The sequence below is a fragment of the Rhipicephalus microplus genome, chromosome X (assembly GCF_043290135.1).
Source record: "Rhipicephalus microplus isolate Deutch F79 chromosome X, USDA_Rmic, whole genome shotgun sequence".
Classification (NCBI taxonomy): domain Eukaryota; kingdom Metazoa; phylum Arthropoda; class Arachnida; order Ixodida; family Ixodidae; genus Rhipicephalus; species Rhipicephalus microplus.
Window position 1 is genome coordinate 219,904,666 of NC_134710.1, and position 19,425 is coordinate 219,924,090.

Here is a 19,425-nt window from a genome sequence, read left to right on the forward strand (position 1 = left end):
CCCCCCCCCTCCGTGAGCACGTCTTACGTACGAGTGATGCATGGCGTCAGCATTACATAAACTATGGCATAGTTTGTGGCGCCATCTATCGCCTCATCATAGCGTCGTCGTTTTACACCGTCTCCGTGGTCGGCCAACCAATCCCAGATGCAGTGCAAAACAAAATGAAGTGCAGAAGCTTGAATTAAATTACCTTAAACAGATAGTGCAAAACCACGTTCGATGCAGAAAACTCTCGGGAGGGGGGGGGGGGGTAAATTAAATTTATTGACTGAAGAAAAACGACGTGTATTTCCCATCTAGCGGTCTAAGGCGACAGCACAATTAAGGACTTTGCGAGTTGTTATTGTTTTAATGATGGCGTAAAAGGTAAACATGTCCAGTTATTGATCTCGTCACCGATTAGTCATGTTAGTCATACAATGGTGTCGATCATAAACCAATTGGACGAGACGCTAGACTTACGCCAATTACCTAGGTTTTGTTTTGTAGTATCGCGTTCACACCGGTGGGCACATACCGCTTCATATGAGCTACTTAAAGGCTTCTGAACTATCCGAGAAAACAGGATAGGGCAGTAGGAATGTTTAGAAAAGAAATCTAACGCACAAAATAAAAGAGGTTTCAAACGCATTAGCATGAGCTAGCCACTCACTGCCACTTACGCGATTTCTAGCTTTTGATCTTCTGTAGCACGTCTACATTCGTCATTCCACGTGCAACTTAATGAAATCCCCTTCGCTCATGATAAAGTGCGTCCAGAAAGCGTTCCTCAGATGGCCGAGTATGTGTGTACCATTGAGGTAATATACCAGCTAGACGTAAACAAACCAGATCTCCCTTTCGCACCACACAAGCACGTTCTAAGCGTGGTTAGTCAATGCAGTACTACGTTGCAGGGACATAGTATTCAATATCGCCAAAATTACTGCAATTTCGGCTAACAGCCGCAAAAATATCAGGCGCGTAGCAGACGCCTGCCGCTTTGCGAATGTTTCCATCGCGGGAAAAGCCAACGACGGATGGATAAGAATGTACCCTTTAGATGGCGCGGTGGCTAACGCTACCTAGCCATACTTCTTAGTGAACAAAAACTAAATTGTCTTTTTTAAATTGTGACTTTTTTAAATTGTGCACTGGCACTTTGCAATGAAGGTAAATTTTCACTCGTGCCATGATTGTAGCCACCGATAAGATAACCTACTTCTAGTTAATTCTACCCGCTTAAAGTATATTTTGCCCTCCCTGTCCTTAACCCCAGTGCTTCAAAAAACTCTGCGCCATCATCCTGAAGCTCTTTACACAACATTATCAAGTGTCCGGCAGTTTGCTCCTCCTCTCCACACCTACTGCATACCGTGTCTACCCCTTCGTATTTTACCCGATAAGTTTTGGTTCGTTTACTCCCGTCCTGGCCTCAAACAGCAGAGAACTACCACGAGAGATATCATAGATCCTTTCCTTGGCAATTTCCTGCTTAAAAGTTTGATAGATCTCCAGTGCGGACTTCTTAATCACGCCAATTATCCACACATCGGTCTCCGTTTCCTTCACTTCCTTCTTAACCGATAGTTGTTTTTGGTTTGGCCCTCTGCTTACCCGTCAATTTTCTGGTTCGCTTCCTCCATTTTGTATCGACATTCCTTATTTTCAAGTAGCTGAAAACCTTCCTAGCCCAACACTCCTCCCACATTTCTCTCAATCGCTTCTCAAATTTTATCTTGCTGCTGTAGCTTCCCTGCCCTCGAATGATGTTCATCCCATATCACCTCGTACTCCCTGATTTGGTGTATTCTTGTCTGCTCCTAAAGCAAGTCTACCTATTCCGCTTTGTTTAATTTCTAATTTTGCTTGAATATCTGATGCCATCATGCACAAGACCGCATTGCCGAAAGTCGGACCAGAAACCATGACACCTTTCCAATTTCTTCTCACAGCATCTATTGTAATTCCACAGTGCACTATTTTTCATCACCACTGCATTCATGTTTCCTTTAGTCGTTACGTTCCTAGGTACTCGGTCCCATTGCTTATCCATACGCCCAGATATTTGCATTTATCCGTTATCTCTAGCGTGACCTCCTGTATCGTAAGCTCACTACCTTCATTATCATTAAAAAACATGACGTGATAGTGTATAAGTGTTCTGTGCAAATACCACAAAACCGGTCGGAGCGGGGCGGAGCGATGGAGACGGGTTGCTTCGGAAGGGGAGCATGCCTCCAGCTTCCGGAAACCGGGTCGAGAGTCAGCAAAGCAGCTCCGTCGTAGTGGGTGATCTAGGTGGAAAGGAGAGGAGGAAGTGGAGAGGCCTTAGCTAGTCTAGATGGTGTTGACCCACCCTGCCCCCGCCTCCCCTAGAACAGAGCAAACGTGTCTTTAGTTCAGCGCGTATAATAGGTTTGTTTCGGGAGTCGGGGAGGCGCCGCCGTGGCGGTGGTTACATGAGCTTTCCTGTTTCAGGCAGCTTGCGGAACGAATGCTTTCAGAAGTTTGTTCTCTCTATGTCTGTATGAAGGGGGAGTGCACAAAGTTCATCGTGTGCGATTCTGTGCTACGCTGACCTATAGAGACCTTCGCCGACAGTTTCGGGTGAAGGCGCTCATGTGTCTAGACAGGGGGAGGGGGGGGGGGCAGTATGGCACAAGTGAAGGGGGGGGGTACTAGGGGAGATTGCAGTCAACAAAAGCATCGCGCCAGCATTAATACACGACAACGTAGACAAGCGTTTTATCGAACATGCGTCCTAGTCAGCCGACGGTGACAGATGCTAGCAGGAAGACGTGAAGGGTGTGAAGACAGCAGACGGCTGGGTACTGTAGCTGGGGTGTTACCGAGGGCAAAAAAAAAAAAATATTAAAAGGCGTAAAGGGAGGGAGGGGGATAGCAATCTGCCACCGTAGTTCCGCTCGACCACGGTTACGCGAAAAATAGAGACAAACTTCAAAAGAGCAGTCAATATAAGGACAAACTTGCCCTATAGGTGTGTTGCTTATAAGTTTTTTGTACTTATAATCAGCTAAGCCATTTTAAAAATGCTACTTTATTGTTAAATTCGAGGCTCTGATTTGCTAATGTTTGAAGTTTGAAAACAGCGCGTAGGCGAAAATGTGCTGTATTTTCGGTAAAAGATGCAATTCCATTCCCACTTCATTCCGGGCAAAAGGTGCTCGATTCCATTGCCAATACATTCCTCCAAGCATTGTCCCCATTTCATTTCGGGATCACGGAATTGTGGAATGATTGCGGAATTATACCGATTCCGGAGTGGCAATTCTGGAACACAACCACATTGCTGTTGGTTGATGCTAGCAGTCATTCTTTATCGACTATAAACATCAAATTGAAATTCCTTTTTTATGGGACAAAAACACGCTTGTTGCTGCCGATGTGATGAACGGCCTTATCATTTTTGCCACAATCAGAAAATTTTTCCGAGCAGTAGACTGTCCCTTTAAGGGCCACATACGTATGTCCTTCAATACAGAGTTGTGGGGATGAATAAAGCCAAAGGGCCTGGGACCACTGCTTTGTGCCTTTTGAGCATGTTATCTGCTGTGAACTAAGATGTCTCCATAAGCTTATTTTCAAAATTTCCCTTGGTTTTTGGTGAAAACCTCTAGCATTTGGAAGCTGATGCATTGTACACGATACTGCGCTTAATGCCTTGTAGAGTACTTATGGAATGAAATGCGAGAATTTAAGGCTAAGTAACGCACTTATGTTTGTTTAAACGACTTCAGTTTGGGTCACATCGGAATAATTTTAACTCAGATGTATAGATCGGAAGCCAACATCATCTTTAGCAACGAGACTCCTTGCGAGATGATGAGGCTGTCTCGAACAATTGCTCATACCAGCCGCTATGCCAAAAAATTTGCATCGTTTGAATCCGTGAGTACAGCACACTCCATGATAATTGACATGTCAAGCTGCAAAGGAAGGATAAAAAGTGAGGAGAAGCCCAAATGCCACTTTTTACCATATCATACTGGAAACAACGATCTTTGGAGGAACTTTTTTTTCTCTGCTTTAAAGGACCCCCCGACACCAAATTTGGAAACTACATGTACAAGCATACACTACATATACAAAGCAGACAAATGGGCCCTTCCACACCGATTCAATATTAGCAGCCGTCAGTTTGTGCCACAGACCATCTTGAAGATTTGATATATGGGGTTTAACGTCCCAAAACCACCACATGATTATCATAGACACTGTCGTAGAGGGCTCTGGAAATTTCGACCATCTGGGGTTCTTTAACGTGCACCCAAATCTGAGCACACGGGCCTACAACATTTCTGCCTCCATCGGAAATGCAGCCGCCGCAGCCGGGATTCAAACCTGCGACCAGCGGGTCAGCAGCCGAGTACCTTAGCCACTAGACCACCGCGGCGGGGCCAATCTTGAAGATATAAACTGTTCATTCACTATACTGATTTAGCTGACACATCTTTTCCTGCTTTATCATGGTCAACCAAATGTGAGCACCAAAGATAGAAGCCATTGCGCTGAAGTTTAGAAGTAAGCTCACAGATCGATGTGCCACTTCAAAGCTATCACATTTTTTTTTGTGTGTGTGTGTGATAACAAGTGGAGTTTAGTGTTGGTAACATTACATGTACACTGTAAGCCCCAAACTTTTCACTCTTTATAGTTAGGCTACTACCAAGATCGCAAATCATGCTTAAAACAGTATTGCTGGCAATGTGAGGAGAATTAATGAATGAATAAACTTTATTTAAAGTCCGGCAGTTTTCACCAAGCAAGGTGGGGGAAGAGGGGATTAACCCCTGTCCCTTCCCACTCTCCGTCGATTATGATGGCGGTGCCTCAGGTGACTGCTCGTAGTCCTTGGACCCGGGCGCATTTTCAGCTTGCCTGACGGCCCTAAGCTGGTCGGCCAGCTCATCACTGGTGAGTGCCGCCTTCCAGCGGCAGTGCAGCTGATGCTGTGACACATTTTTAAAAGAACAAAGTACTCTTCCATCTCAAACACTGTATCACATTCACAATACATCCAAGCCTAGCAACATTTTATTTATTGAACACAAGCTCTGCTTACAAAAAATTTTTGTTATGGAAAGATGTAAAGGTGTGAAGGTGTGCTTGTAGCTGCCTCTAATTATTAAAAATATATTATCTGGTGATAATTGTGATAAGGATAATGACATGAAAATCTCGACTAGCATAAAGTGAGTTCAAGTGTATGTGACAACGATTCCAAGCTCACGCCAGGCAACCGCCAATACCTTATAAAATTAAGTATACAGTCAACACATTTTAGTAGTAGAAAAAGTCAACACATTTTAGTAGTAGAAAACCTAAAAGCTTAAGGATCAAGTTGCTTGTAAAAAAGAAAGGAATGATACAACAAGCGACAGAGTCAAATAAATGATGCAATTGTAACACCCAAGTGAGTTTACTATAAGTTAGCTAGCAAAAGGTAGTTCAATAAAAACTTATTGGCAGACATTGTTTTCTTTTGCATCTGCTACTTGGAACATTCACTAGATAATTTTGTAAGTAGATTTACAGCAAAAACACCACATATAGTAGACTCTCAGTAAACGAAACCTGAAGGGGCCAAGAAAATATGTTCCATTTAACAGGTGTTCCATCTACCGAGAGGTAAACAAGGGTGCAGAATACAAGCCCGAAACCAACCATTGCAGAGGCAATAGTTCCATTTAGGAAGTAGTTACGTTCAACAGATTTCTGTTTACTGAGAGTCTGCTGTACAGACAAGCTGGTCATTGATACTACTGCTTATTGATGTAAATGAAATAAAACATCATGCTGTGTGCGCCCTTTAAAAAGTTATGTACACCAACTGAAAAAGTTTTCAGCTTACAATATGTGAAAAGAAAGAGGTAAATTTTATTGCACAGACTAAACTACAGTACTAAATGTATTCTACATAATGTTACAGTACTGTAGTGCAGATGAAGTGATGAATTTTAGAAAATTTGCTACTACTTCAGCAACGTTTAAAGATTTTACATTCAGGTCTAAATGTGTCTGACGCCCCTTTCTACAAGCAAGATGCTGTAATCACACGGTATTGGAAAAGGTAAAAGTAACACTTCAGACACCTTCAAGATGGGTGTGTGTTAGTATAATGCCTATACAGTGAATGTAGGATACACATGTATAAGTGGATGCACAGTAATTTTATTAGAAAATGTGAAACCTCTAATCTAACAGGAATGAAAGGTTGACCGATACTTTCAGTCAAACAAATGTTTTCCAATGGCTGGAAAAATGTGCAAAGAAAACAAGAGAAAAAACACTGTTTCTAACAAAGCAATTTGAAATTACTTGTGTAAAAAATTGGAACTCTGAGCGTAAACGCCACAGTAGTACCACTGCTTAAGGGTTCCCTCCGCCAGCCTGAGCAGGGTTCCCGCCGCCAGCCTGAGCAGGGTTCCCGCAACCAGCCTGAGCAGGGTCCTTGACAGCCTGAGCAGCTGTCTTGCTAGCACGAGCCGCGTTCCCGCCAGCCTGAGCAGCAGCAGCTTTTTCTCGGCGCTTGTAATTTTTCAGAGTCTTCCCAATGCGCTCCTTAGAGTATTTGCAGTTTGGATGTCCACACTTGCATGTGAACATTTTAGACTTAATTGTCCAGAATTTTTCTCCATAGTCGAATCTGCAAAAGAAAACAGGTAGTAATCACGCTATGAAAACACTAAATTAGGTTAGACAGGAGGATCAGTCTTGATCGAAATCCACTTCAATTAGAGAAAAATCAAAACTAAACTGCACTGAAGAGAATTTGTGATTCTAGTAGTTAGTCCACTGGTACCTGGACTAATCACTAGACATAGATAGGTGACAACAAACAAATACAGCATGCCAAAATCAGCTTCAAAGCATCGATCACCACTGACCTATTTGAATAGGTGTGGTAACGAAAGGCGAGCTCTTGTGTTACATTTAGGCAGTTTTATCAAAACCGTAGCTTTATTTTGACAATATTTCACACAGCACCCAAGGACGAGGCAATGCACTCTGCAGTTGGTAGAAGTTTCCATGTGCCTAATATTGCTAGGGGTAGCCATGGTTGCTTTCATTATTTTACAGTTTCTGCAATAGTTTCTGTAGCTACACAAAACAAAGAATTTTGACAGAATTTGAGCATTGCTGTGAATAGTATTTTAGTAAATTAATAAAGGCATAACATTTAAAAGCTGCAACACAACACAAGCAACTTTTCACACAAAAGCAGGGATCAACGAAACAGATCATCATGTGATCAAATTGTGCAAAGTCTTGATAGAATACAGTCGAACCTACTTGCAACAATTCCAGACATAACGATATATCAGGTATAATGACCACATTTTGGTGCACTTATGACTTTCCTATGCTACCCATTGAAACTGTGCTTATATATTGCGAACATTTTTCAAATCCTCCTACTTTAGAACCAACACTTCTGACACAGTCGTATAAAAATGCAGTGCATACAAAGTGAAAAAAAAAAAAGTTAAACTGGCATTCGGAAGCGTGTGAGAGGCCGCTCCTACGTGCCCCATTGCAGTTTACTTGTGACAAATACATTGTAGATAACAGCGAGCCCTGCATGCAGATTTCGGATGCTGCAAGTGAGGTCGCTGACTTTCCGGGCATCTCTTCACAGGTCGAACAGCAGGGAGGAAAAAAAATAGAAAGCAGCATGAAAGCTTGTTTATGAGAAACAGCACAGAAATATTGACAAACTTAATCATGCCAAAGTAAGCCCACATCATGGCTGCCAGGTCGAAACGACCAAAATAGCTAGAAAATTTGCAAAACTAGCCAACTTGAGCCAAGGAAAGTAGAAGTAGCCAGAAGTAGCCATGCATGTGCCGAAACCGCCTCCACATTTTTCATGGCTAAATGCAAAACACTTTCGATGAAGATGTAAATATGAGCAGCTTGAATCATAATTCACGAATTTCCAGCATAAATTGCTGACTTTAGGAAACACATGATGACGTAGTGTTTGGGCTGTTGAAAAAGATTACTCTCTCGTTATGCGTCTTACATGACTCTTCTTGAAATGACTGAAAGTTGCAACAATAAAAATGAGTTAGCAGAGTGATGATCCAGTGCACTCAGAATCACACTTGCTGGCACTGAACCATAACTTGTAGCCCCTGTCACAATAATTTCTTTCGTGTTCAATCCAGAGTCAGTTTGTACCTAGGCCTAATAAATTATATAAGCAGGTCACCAGACATCCTATAAAAATTGATTGTTGGTGAGAGATTCTAAAGAGAGCACGGAAAAAAAAAAACAGGACACAAGAGGCAAAGGCGGCTGCACAAGCGCTCATTCACAATTGTTCCTAATGACTGCTATTGTTGCTGCCTCTGCCTCTTGCGTACTGATTTTTCAAGGCTCACTTTAAAAGTAACTACTATTACACAGAACATGAAATGAAATTGCACCAGTGACGGAAATATTGTCCATCAAACGAACTCTGCTTTCCTCGTGCGAGATGAATTGTATTTTTATTTCGTCATTGAAAGCCACAACAAATTACCTGTGGCAAAAACATCAACGATCTGATGTAGACAGTTTTACTGCTAAGGGGGTGGACTTTTTTGGGACCAAGAATGGACCGAAAAATCCAGTTTTTAAAAATGACCTTTGGTTTCTGCAACAATATTTCTATCTCTCTTGAAGTTTTCACGCTCGTGGAAGTGGTAATTTTTTTTGTAATGTCATTCTAACTTGGTAAAATCTTGGTGCCACCAACATACAGAACCTGCAAGAAAATGGGCAGCCTACTTCAAGGCACCTTTATAATTTGCCCGCACTTATGTCCGAAGCTCTTTTGCCACTCTGTGAAAGCCTTGTCAAAAATAGAGCTTCTATAAATGTGCCAAAAATGCAAATGCTTTATTGTAAATGCATATAAATGCTTTATTCACTTATTCAGGTTCTGGTGTCTAAGGAACAGCATTCTTTGCTTTTTCCGGTTGAAAGTGCAGATTCCAAGACAGTAATGAAGTTAAATTGTGGCAATTCGAAAACCTCATCAGATATCTTAGCAGATTTCAATAATAAACCCAACCTCCTAAGCATCAAATGGACAAGTGAGAAGGACAGGCACCAAGCAGCTGAGTCAAATCGCCCGCATGCCACAGTCAAGAGTGTTCAGCTAGCACTGAATAAGGGCCAGAGCAACACTAAATGGTTGTCACATAATCTTTCCAATGTTTATTGGTGTCTGCATCGTAAATCATGCACACCCTAATTGTTCCGTTTTGAAGAAACCGTGTGTTATTTTTTTTTCATTTTTCTCAAAATGTAAAACTGCAACTGTTTAATGTTGAGGCCGCAATATCTTGGCAGCTAGGGCAGGTACAACAATGATTCCTTCCTGCCACGAAAACCTGCACGTGTATAGAATCTATAGAGTGACACAAACAACGAAGCCTCTTCCAAGCATTCGTACTGCATCTCGGTCTCATACGTTCCAGAAATTAGTGAGCAACTGTCCAGGGTGCTGGGGAAGGAGGACATCCAGGTGGTGCACAAGCCCGTTTTCCCCACTTCGCAAGTATGTGGTGATGTATGTGTGAGACTTCGCAAGTATGTGATGATGATAAGACCATTATATATAGTTCTCTCCTGGTGGCAGAATATAGCACAACACCATTTTTATGGCCTCCGCGACCAGCTACAGCAATGCGCTGTAGCCAATTGCGGAGGCCACGCTACATTACTAATTTTACTTTTTAATCGGAAATGAAATATTTTTTGTAAATTTCAAGCGAGATTTGTAAAATCGTATGTGCAATCGAAATTTATACGTTTTACGGGAAACTCGGAAGAGTTAGCAGGTATGCAATTGCAAGCTTTGATGGCGCGGTTGTGATCGCAATCGCTGGTGCACGCGCTATTTCAGATGGCATCAGAGACGACTCGTATACTCTTCTACGTGTTGTGCTCTCAACGCAAAAAGACTGTGCGAAAAATATTGCACTCCCTAGAGGGCACGGCCACCTGGATCGCTGCGCGCGCTGGGCGGCCGTGATGGGAAGTGTGCACTGAGGCTTGATCTGCAGTGGCAACACCATTGTTGTAATATTCGGACGGTCCATTCATTCGCACAGTTTGTGCTGAACGTGCATCAGCATGCGGGAGGTTTTCCAAAGGTCTCGAGTCAAGTTGCCATACGGATCTAGAACACAGCGCATGCAGCAAGTTTTTTGCACATGCGGCAAGTGCACGTACCTTCGAAATAGCAATTCTGCCGATAGTGCCCCTCGCGGATGACATCATATTTTACTTCACACAACAATGCAATTTATTGGTATTGAATTCATTGCTAAGAGTTCAAGTGAAACTAAATAATTGTACCTTTTTGACTTAATCTAGTGCAACTGAACAGAACGGAGGTTACAGGGACTATGGCCAACTCAAGGTGCTGAAGCAGTGTGTGTGCTGTCGCTCCTCAAAATGCAAAGTAGATGCTGATAGCACAAAAAGTTTACGAGCAGTGTCATGAGGCCTCGAGATAGCGGGCACCAGCAATGCAGCCTCCCCCCCCCCCCCTCCCCCAAAATAAACCAATGATTGCGATACCGAGATGTTGATTTTCCAACCGTCAGACATGCAACATAGCGAAGCTGCATCACATAGGGCCTCCCAGCTCTGTAGGGCCGTCAGCGATGGGCACACTACTGATAGCTGCACATATTGATAGCGAATATAGGCTGCTCCAACCAAGATGCTTTTATTTATTGAGATGACTTTTTCTTCAAACCATACAAAAAGTTTGAATGCAGATGCTTGCACTTATGAGCTTGCAAGGGTAGGATCTCTTAGGGGCATTTACAGCAAGATAGAATACTAACGCAGATTTGCTGGAAGGACCTAAGGAAAAGCTGTTAAGGATGAACACTCATGAATGACGTATATTAGAAGAAAAGTGTCAACGTGTTTCCACCATTCTCGTGCTCTTCTATGGACACAAAGCCTGGCGAATTCAATCACGATGCTGAGAAATAGAAACGACAGGCATTCTGGCGGCCCATGTGCAGTTATTAGTGAAAAATTACTTTAATTACGTGCAGTACGACTATTGAACCGAGTGAGGTCTGCCGATGAATAGCTGCCACACTTACATGTTACCAATTGCCCTAGGCATCACGAGCTTCTGCAGAAAGCGCGTTTTGCCATTGAGCCGACTTGCACACCAAAAGCTGCGTCGGAACTTGGGATTACTTGGGATGCACTCACGATCGCTGATCATTCAGCCCAATAATTCTAGGTACGTAGTTGCGACTTCGGCGACCCCTAACTGCTCATGTTTTGATGCACCGGCGTGGCTACTGCTGATGATAAATGCCCCCAAACCTGCGACTTTGGTGCATTTTAGAGCAATTTTTGTTGATATTATCAGAATGGCACAGTATATTTGATTTGGCGCACTTTGACGCAGTTGTCGCAGAAGTAGAATCACTATATTTCTCAAAGCGTCAGTCACCGTGAACATGCCCTAAAGTTGTTTTTTTTAAGTGAATAAGATTTCTTATGGTTGCCATTTACGACGACCAAATCACCACACATAGGCAGTGACTCTTCCTTTTAAAAGCAATGGCATTAGAAAAAAGCAACTTGCAGAAACTTGTGTCGAAGCAATGCAGACACATGTAGCGCTGCTATGCTGAAAGATCTCGCCGGCGAAATTTTCTTGCCAACCAGCACTTGCTCCGAGAAAAGGGGTTGTGGCCAGATCGTTCACAATGACGTCACACTGATTGGAAACAGGGAGTAGTCTATTTTCCGCGTTTGAAGCACACTTTGACCACCATGTTTTGTAAATGGCTGCAAAGTCCCCAGATATTGATAACTTTGCTCAAACAAATACAACAAAAACTAGCCAAAAAATAGCTAAGTAGACAAGACGATTTTTCTGCCACCACTGCCTTACAAAAAGTTGCCGTATTGGCGCAAAGTAGGTCATGCTACATGGCTTAGAGCAAGCTTTATAACCGGAGCCACACGGGGCAGAAACAGCACGATTGCGCTTGTCCAAACTTTCCATTTTTGACACATATAGCTGCCTTTAAAGCAACTTACCACGCCTCTCTCTCTTTTTTTGTGCAATCTAACAAAGCTAAAGCAAGAATGTATGTGAGAAAGTATACTGCACACATGCGTGCATCTCGCACGTGTGTAAACAAACATGGTGCAACACTTGCCTCTGACAGCTTGGCGAAGTGTTGGCAGTAGAAGGTTCAGATGTTTATGTCCTCAAAAATAGAATTTGAAGTTTCACTGCAGACGAGCCCACATATAACGGCCCCACTTAAAATGAACTTTCGCTTAAAATGAACAATATCCACGTGACCGTGAAAATATATATTGATTTAAAGGCACAAAATCGCACTTACAACGTCTCCAAGCGTCGCCGATCGGTTACAGCGAACGGGGTTAGCGCTCTGCCAACTTCCCGTGAAACCACTTTCCACCACCGATCACAGGCATCGGCGAGGTGCCCATACATTCTCATTGTCAAGGGCCATTCCACGCGCTTCCTGCACAGCCCTAACGCACGTGCAGGGAGCCCTACCGCACCAGAGCAGGGGACAAATAAGCCAATTGGCGACACTGCGCAGGGTGAAAGAGCGTTGCCATTTGGATTATTTGTCCCCCGCTTGCGTGTGGTAGGGGTCCTGGAACATGCTTTGCGACTATGCGGGAAGAGCATAAACGCCGACCCTGCCTCCGCGCCCCTCTAGTTGCCGCTCTTCCCGACCCCTTTTTGTTACGCACCCCTCCGTCCTTCGTCCCCCCGCTACTCTGAGCACCTTGCATCGCCAGACGAGGCCTGTGTTTTCACACTGCCACAGATCTTTCGAAGACCGGTTCGTCATCTCCCCTGTTTTTGATCGCTGGTACTGTCGTTGGCGTCGCCGGCCTGGAGTGCCCAGACCATTTGCCAACATCATCAGCCAGCGACTCTATCCGATCGTCTGCGTCTAGTGCACGTGCGTGTTCTACCCCGCTGATTCTGACAATTCGCGATTCATTGCATGTTTAGGACCTGTTCTCGCTCACTTCGCACTCCGCTCAGCATGCCCTCCGCATGCGTGCGGAAGCATGAAAAGGGCTGTTAATTTGCACGGAAGAAATCTCAAAATGTCGAAGTCGGTGAGGCCCCGCAAACCCGCCAGCGCAACAAACAATTTTTGACCACGGTCGCCGATTCTTTAAACACCGCTGCGCACGCCTATCCAGGCGGCTGTGCTTTGATCTCTGCGCGCGCAGGCACTCTTTCAAGTTTTTGTACGCGCGAGTGGTGCGTTTCACGGACTTTTTACGCAAGCTACCCACTCTGCCTTCTTCGGGTCGTTTCAAGCGCCTCCCACACAGCCACAACGCATGTGCCAGGACCCTTACCGCAAGCAACTTGCGTGCGGTAGGGGTCCTGGCACATGCGTTGCGGCTGTGCGGGAAGCGCTTGGAACGGCCCTTCCCGCGTGTTTTGGTTTTCACGGTTTCCCTCCTGCCGCATCCTCCCCTCTCTTCCCCCTATAGCAACTCCTTGCCCTTCTCTCGCAAATCGGCTCTCTCTTGATCACAACCCCTTCGCCCGTCTCCACCGCTACGAGACGCCAGCCACGCTGGCTCGAATTCAGAAGTTTCGTTTCCCGGCTAAGAAACGGGCCCAGAGCTGTTCTACCCGTTCTGGCATGTGTGTCGCATGTGCGCGTCTTGCTCACTCTCAGTGTGGTTGTGTGGTCAGGATGGCGGACGGGAGGCCTAGCACGCTTTTTCCTGCTGCTTAACAAAAAGTCTAAAGTGTGACCGCTTGGCTTGAACGTAATCCGCACGTTAGGTGCCACGTTGCGGAGCGCTTGCTCATAGCTGTTGACCACCTGGCAGCCAACTTGCTGCTTCGGGCGTCCCAATATTCAGCTGTGGAGATGGTGAATATTTCGTGGGCGGTGGTGACGGCTACATGCACGCAAAACTATTTTCGCGAGGACGATTTCATCGACGCCGGGCCCGATACCAAGCCTGAAGTTTCCGAACAGAACCACTGCGGCGGCAATTTGTGGCAGCGCGCTGTTGACTCCGACATGAGAGAGCGGATGGGACATCTGTTGCGATGGTTTCATTATAGCCGATGAAGATGCCGACACTGCGAAACCGTGCACAGATTAAGACACTGTGAATGAAGTACGCGGCAAGAGCGATTTGGAAGAATCGGATTGCAAGAACGATGAAACTTTAGAGCCAGTGCCTTGTGCAGCTAATGCTTGGGGGCTCGGCGAACGAGCACGCTGCCGTTTGAAATATACTCGAGACCGCCCTTATCGCTTCTGCCCTTCTAAACACGTGCATCATGGACTTTAATGGGCAAAAGAAGTTTGTGTTTTCACTCACAACATTTTTAAAAGCTGTGTTTCATTTACTACGAACTTCGGGATACAGCGAACGAATGCCGCGTCAGGCTCAGGTTCGTTATAAGCGGGCTAGACTGTACATGGTGTGAAATGCTACACTGAAAGAAAGTATAATGCTAAAATCTTCAATTGGGATTGCTAAGACAATTTTGTTTGCGCAGTTTTCTTCCAAGCGGTAGCTATGTAGGAATAAGAGTACTTCATCAAGACCAAGCCGTTATTACCAAACTCCCTTTTCCAAAAAATTCCACAGTGAATGGAGGTTGTGTGACATGAACCGCATCTCCCTCTACACAAAGACGAAGTACTTTAATGGTGTTCTATTGTGGTATTAAGCCACAAGAAGAGCCCTCGCACTTACCCTAGTTCTTCATTCTTGGCGATGGGCCGTAAACTGAAGAAAGCCAAGCGAGGAAAATGCATATCGTGGTGCTCTACAAAAACTCGTACAGGTGCCAGGTTTGGTTCACATAGATGGTTTAAAAAGCGGCACACGTTGCCATAGTGCCGGGCATCCAGACAGTATGTTTCTCCATCCTGCACACCACATCAATGCAGCCATCTGAACTTAACTCATTAATGTCATGACACACTGCAATATTTTTTATACTAGTCTAACAACGGTCAAAGCAAATGTACAAGCTTACATATTTAACAGAAAGTCTTCAATGTGTTATAAAGGATTAGCAGCAAATAAGAAAAATGAAAAAATTTAAGTACTATATTACAGAAACATATACGCAAATTTTGAGTAACGATAACACAAAAATATCAAAATATGTAAAAAGCTTGGTATTTTACGATTTAGGACTACAATATATTATTCCCACACATCTCTAGTAACTACCATGTTTAGACATTTTTTTGTTCATAGTGACAGCACTTCTCCTGATGTGAGCCTCAGTACAAAGACAGACTATGAAAGGTTAACAAACAAAACAAATTAAATTCCCCTTCAAATCCACATAGAAGTATGTGCACATGCTACCTCAATGAAGCCAGACTTCATGACCCTTAAGTATAAATAATAATTTAATGCCAAAACAAAAGGTATCTGCATGCATCTTCACTTGGATACTTAATGTGTGCAGAATTGTAAATTTCCCAACATTGAACACCAACTTTCATGAAGTAACCAGCGGCAATTGCGAACGTCCGGAGCATGTTACGGGAATACAAGAACAAAGTCTTTCACTACAGTAAAACCTCGTTAATTCAAAGTCACTTGGACCGCGAGAAATCTTCCAATTAAGTCACTTTTTGAATTAATAGAACATACAAAAAGTGGGATGCAAAGAACTTGCAATTGTTCAAAATAATCAGGGCTGATCACGGCTGATCATACCTGGTATTAATTCTGCCTAAACGTGGAGGAACGGTTGACCTTGCTGCTGCCACAAAAAAGAAAGGGAAAAAAAAAAAACGCAGGCGTGATCAACTTAAATGTGTGCCTACGGAAAACAAAGCATGCTTCACTGCAATACGGTAATGACAAGCAGGTAGTATGTCGCCTGCTCTTGCTGCGTCAGTACCTTATGATGCGACCATTAGCCGATTCTTTCTGGTGAAATAAAGAATTTAATAATGGTAAGTGTGACGAAATTCACAATATGCTTTGACAAAAAAGCATGACCATTGAAGCTTTTGAGCTTAGTTTTCGAAGAAGGCTTTGCAAACAAGAACTCTGCCAGCAGTGCAAGTGCACGAATTGCTGGAGCAACCAGCAAGGAGGTTCGCAGAGATCACGAATTCTGCCAAACTGTCCTTTATTAAATTTTTTTACAATTCCAAAAGAAATGGGTAAATCCTAATGCACTGAAGTAGCGAGAAACATGCCATATGCTGCCCCCAACGCGTCACTGCTGTGTTGCAGTGAAGCACATTTTGTTTCATCTTGTTTCCCAGAGGCACACGTTTTGGTTGACTACGAGACTTTTTTTTTTTTTTTTTGGGGGGGGGGGGGGGCGCTGGAAGTAGCAAGAATAGTGTGCTTCAGTTGCCACTCATTAGTATCGCTATGTTGCATTGCTTTGTGGCTCTCAAGAGCAGTTGTTCACGATTATTTCCAGCTAAATCGGGATTAAGAATTGGCACATGGCAAAATTTTCGTATTTTCGAAGGTGCTTTGTCACGAAATAATAATCAGCAAATAATCGGTAGCTACGCTTCACCACCTTCACCTTTTTGGATCAACATTTGAAATCAGCTCCCGAAGTTCAAAACGGTTGGTTCTTTCATTCAACCAAAACCGAAATACAGCAATAGACGAAACCACAAGTGCGATTCGCCGCCTGCAAGCACAAAGATTATGGTAAGCAAATCCATGTCATACGCATAATTCCCATGGTCGCTGAATGATTCCAGTGCCAGGGTCCCCTCTAGTTAATTTTATGAAATTTTATAGCCAACCTGCTTTAAACCCTGGCGACTGCAGTGAAATGTTTGCTGTCGAGCTCATGTATCGCTGAAGTACATTGGACTCTCTGTAAATGAAAACATTTTTAATATATTTTTAATGGAACTGCTGCCTAAAAGGACGGTCTACCGTCCTTCACCGCTTTGCTGTTTTGTTAGGTTAATTTGGTTTTTATGGCGCAAAAGCAGCTAAGGCTATGCTGCGCCAGACACAAGACTTTCAGGAATGGACACTAAAAAGATGAGATTTTAAAGCTTATTTAACAGGTTACATTCTTTCAGAAAGTTTAGCAAGTCAGGCAGAGGTACTAGAGGGTCATCTCCTAGGAACAAAGCAGGGTGTAAAGGTACGTGTTGTTTGTATAGCTTGCTGAAATGTTTTTGTCCCTGTGTTTCAATGGTAGGACATGTGATTAGAATGTGCATAAGTGTTATTGCTTCTTGGCATTTTTCACACGTTGGTTGTTCTTCCTTTGCGAGTAAGAAGTTGTGTGTCAAGTGTTTGTGTCCAATGCGAAGTCGGCATAATAGAACTTCAATAAACTGTTGCTGGTGACGGCAGGTCTTCCATTCCCCGAGTGAAGGTTCCACCACGTGGAGCTTATTGTTCGTGCAGGTGTCCCATTGCTTTTGCCATTTTTCTAGTAGGGCCAGGCGCATTGTTCTCTGGATATCTTTAAGGGGAATTTTTACTTTTGTTACTGTTTTATGGGCTGCCTGGGAAGCATACTTATCTGCTTTTTCGTTTCCGGGTATCCCAACATGACTTGGGACCCAGCAGAACCGAATGCAGGTTGCCTGGCTGTTCAAGTATACCATGTTTAGATTTGATTGATATGTGGGGTTTAACGTCCCAAAACCACTATATGATTATGAGAGACGCCGTAGTGGAGGGCTCCGGAAATTTAGACCACCTGGGGTTCTTTAACGCGCACCCAAATCTGAGCACACGGGCCTACAACATTTCCGCCTCCATCGGAAATGCAGCCGCCGCAGCCGGGATTCGAACCCGCAACCTGCGGGTCAGCAGCCGAGTACCTTAGCCACTAGACCACCGCGGCGGGGCTATACCATGTTTAGATCGCCCACTATAGGCTCACATTCGGATTTTATATGTAGTGCTTTTAGTGTCCTTAGTGAGTCGGTGTATATGATTGCTTTCTTGTATTTTTCAGCAATGATTTTCCGAACTGCTTCACTCAAGGCATAAGCTTCAGCTGAAAAAAATGGGAAAACTACGAGGTACTTTCACAGAAATTGCGCTTTTCGTCGTCACAATCCCAATACCCACGTGGTCCTCCGTTTTTGAGCCATCTGTGTAAAATTCTTCGTAATCCCTATATTCGTGCTGAAGTGTATAAAATTCCTGAATTATGTGTTCTGGTGGGGTGCTTTTTTTGTTGAAACGGCTTAGTGAAAATTCGCATAGCTGTGACAGGTCGAACCATGGCGGCAGTCTTGGTGGTTTAATAGCGACATCTAGTGATCCATCAGGGATGGTATAAAAGCGGCAGTATTCCTTGAAACGTAGGACAAGTGGTTTGATGAGGTTCGGTTTGTTGAGGTAGTGTGAGCGCGAGTCACATTTTGCGGCAATTTCATAGTGTTCAGGTGACGACCTTATTCTTAAAACATATGACAAGGTTCGTAATGCTCTTCGATCACATAGAGGGGGCTCATAGCATTCTACGTATAGACTTTGCACAGGTGATGTTCTGTAAGCACCACTTGACAGACTGAGACCGAGGTTGTGTATAGGGTCAAGACGGCGGATGTATGAGTTTCGCGCCGAGTCGTAGACTATGCATCCGTAGTCTAAAATGCTGTGTACAAGAGATCGGTAAATACGTATAAGGCAGAGTTGATCGGAACCCCAGTAATTATGGGAGAGTACTTTGAGCACGTTGAGTGCTCTGTTTGCCTTAGTTTTCAGTGCATTTATGTGTGGCAGAAAGTTTAGTTTTCGGTCGAATGTGATTCCTAGAAATTTGGGTTCTTGTTTTACCGGCATGTTGATGTTGTATAGTTTGAGCGCGGGTTCAGGGAACAATCTTCTCTTTTGCGTAAAGAGAACAGCTGTGGTTTTTTGGGGCCCGTTTCGTAAGCCGATTTATTGTAATTTGGAGTTGCCTTTCGCAGGATGATAGGCTGGAGGCTCGGCATGCAATTTGCAGATCATCAACATAGATGGAGTGTATGACTGTACGGGGTATAGCCCTGTTGATGGAGTTCATTTTCACTATAAACAGGGTGGTGCTCAAAACGCAGCCCTGTGGTACACCATTTTCTTGGACAAGTATTTGTGATAGTACCGTACCCAAACGTACTTGAAAAGTTCTATTCGATAAAAAATCGTGTAAGCAGTTCAGCATTCTTCTGCGAATCCCTAAGTTAGCTAGATCTTTGAGAATTCCGTATCTCCAAGTTGTGTCATATGCCTTCTCTAAGTCAAAGAAGACCGAGAGACAGAACTGTTTGTGTAGAAATGCTTGTCGTATTTCTTGTTCCAGCCTAACAATGTGATCAGTGGTGGAACAGCCCTTTTTGTATCCGCACTGGTGTGCGTCTATTAGGTGCTCCGATTCCAGAGTGA

General features: G+C 43.9%; 1 protein-coding gene across 5 annotated transcripts in view; it reads right to left on the reverse strand.

The window, feature by feature from the left end:
- Nucleotides 1-5,022: 5,022 nt before the first annotated feature.
- Nucleotides 5,023-19,425, reverse strand: part of LOC119187730 (histone-lysine N-methyltransferase EHMT1-like) — a 284,030-nt gene continuing 269,627 nt past the window's right edge. For all 5 annotated transcript variants that reach the window (XM_075878680.1, XM_075878676.1, XM_075878679.1 and 2 more), the window contains 2 exons: nt 14,779-14,954; nt 5,023-6,652 (listed from right to left, as the gene is read on the reverse strand). In XM_075878680.1, coding sequence (XP_075734795.1) covers nt 6,376-6,652; nt 14,779-14,954 — 453 coding nt within the window. In that variant the 3' untranslated portion in view covers nt 5,023-6,375. The remainder of the gene's footprint in view (nt 6,653-14,778; nt 14,955-19,425) is intronic.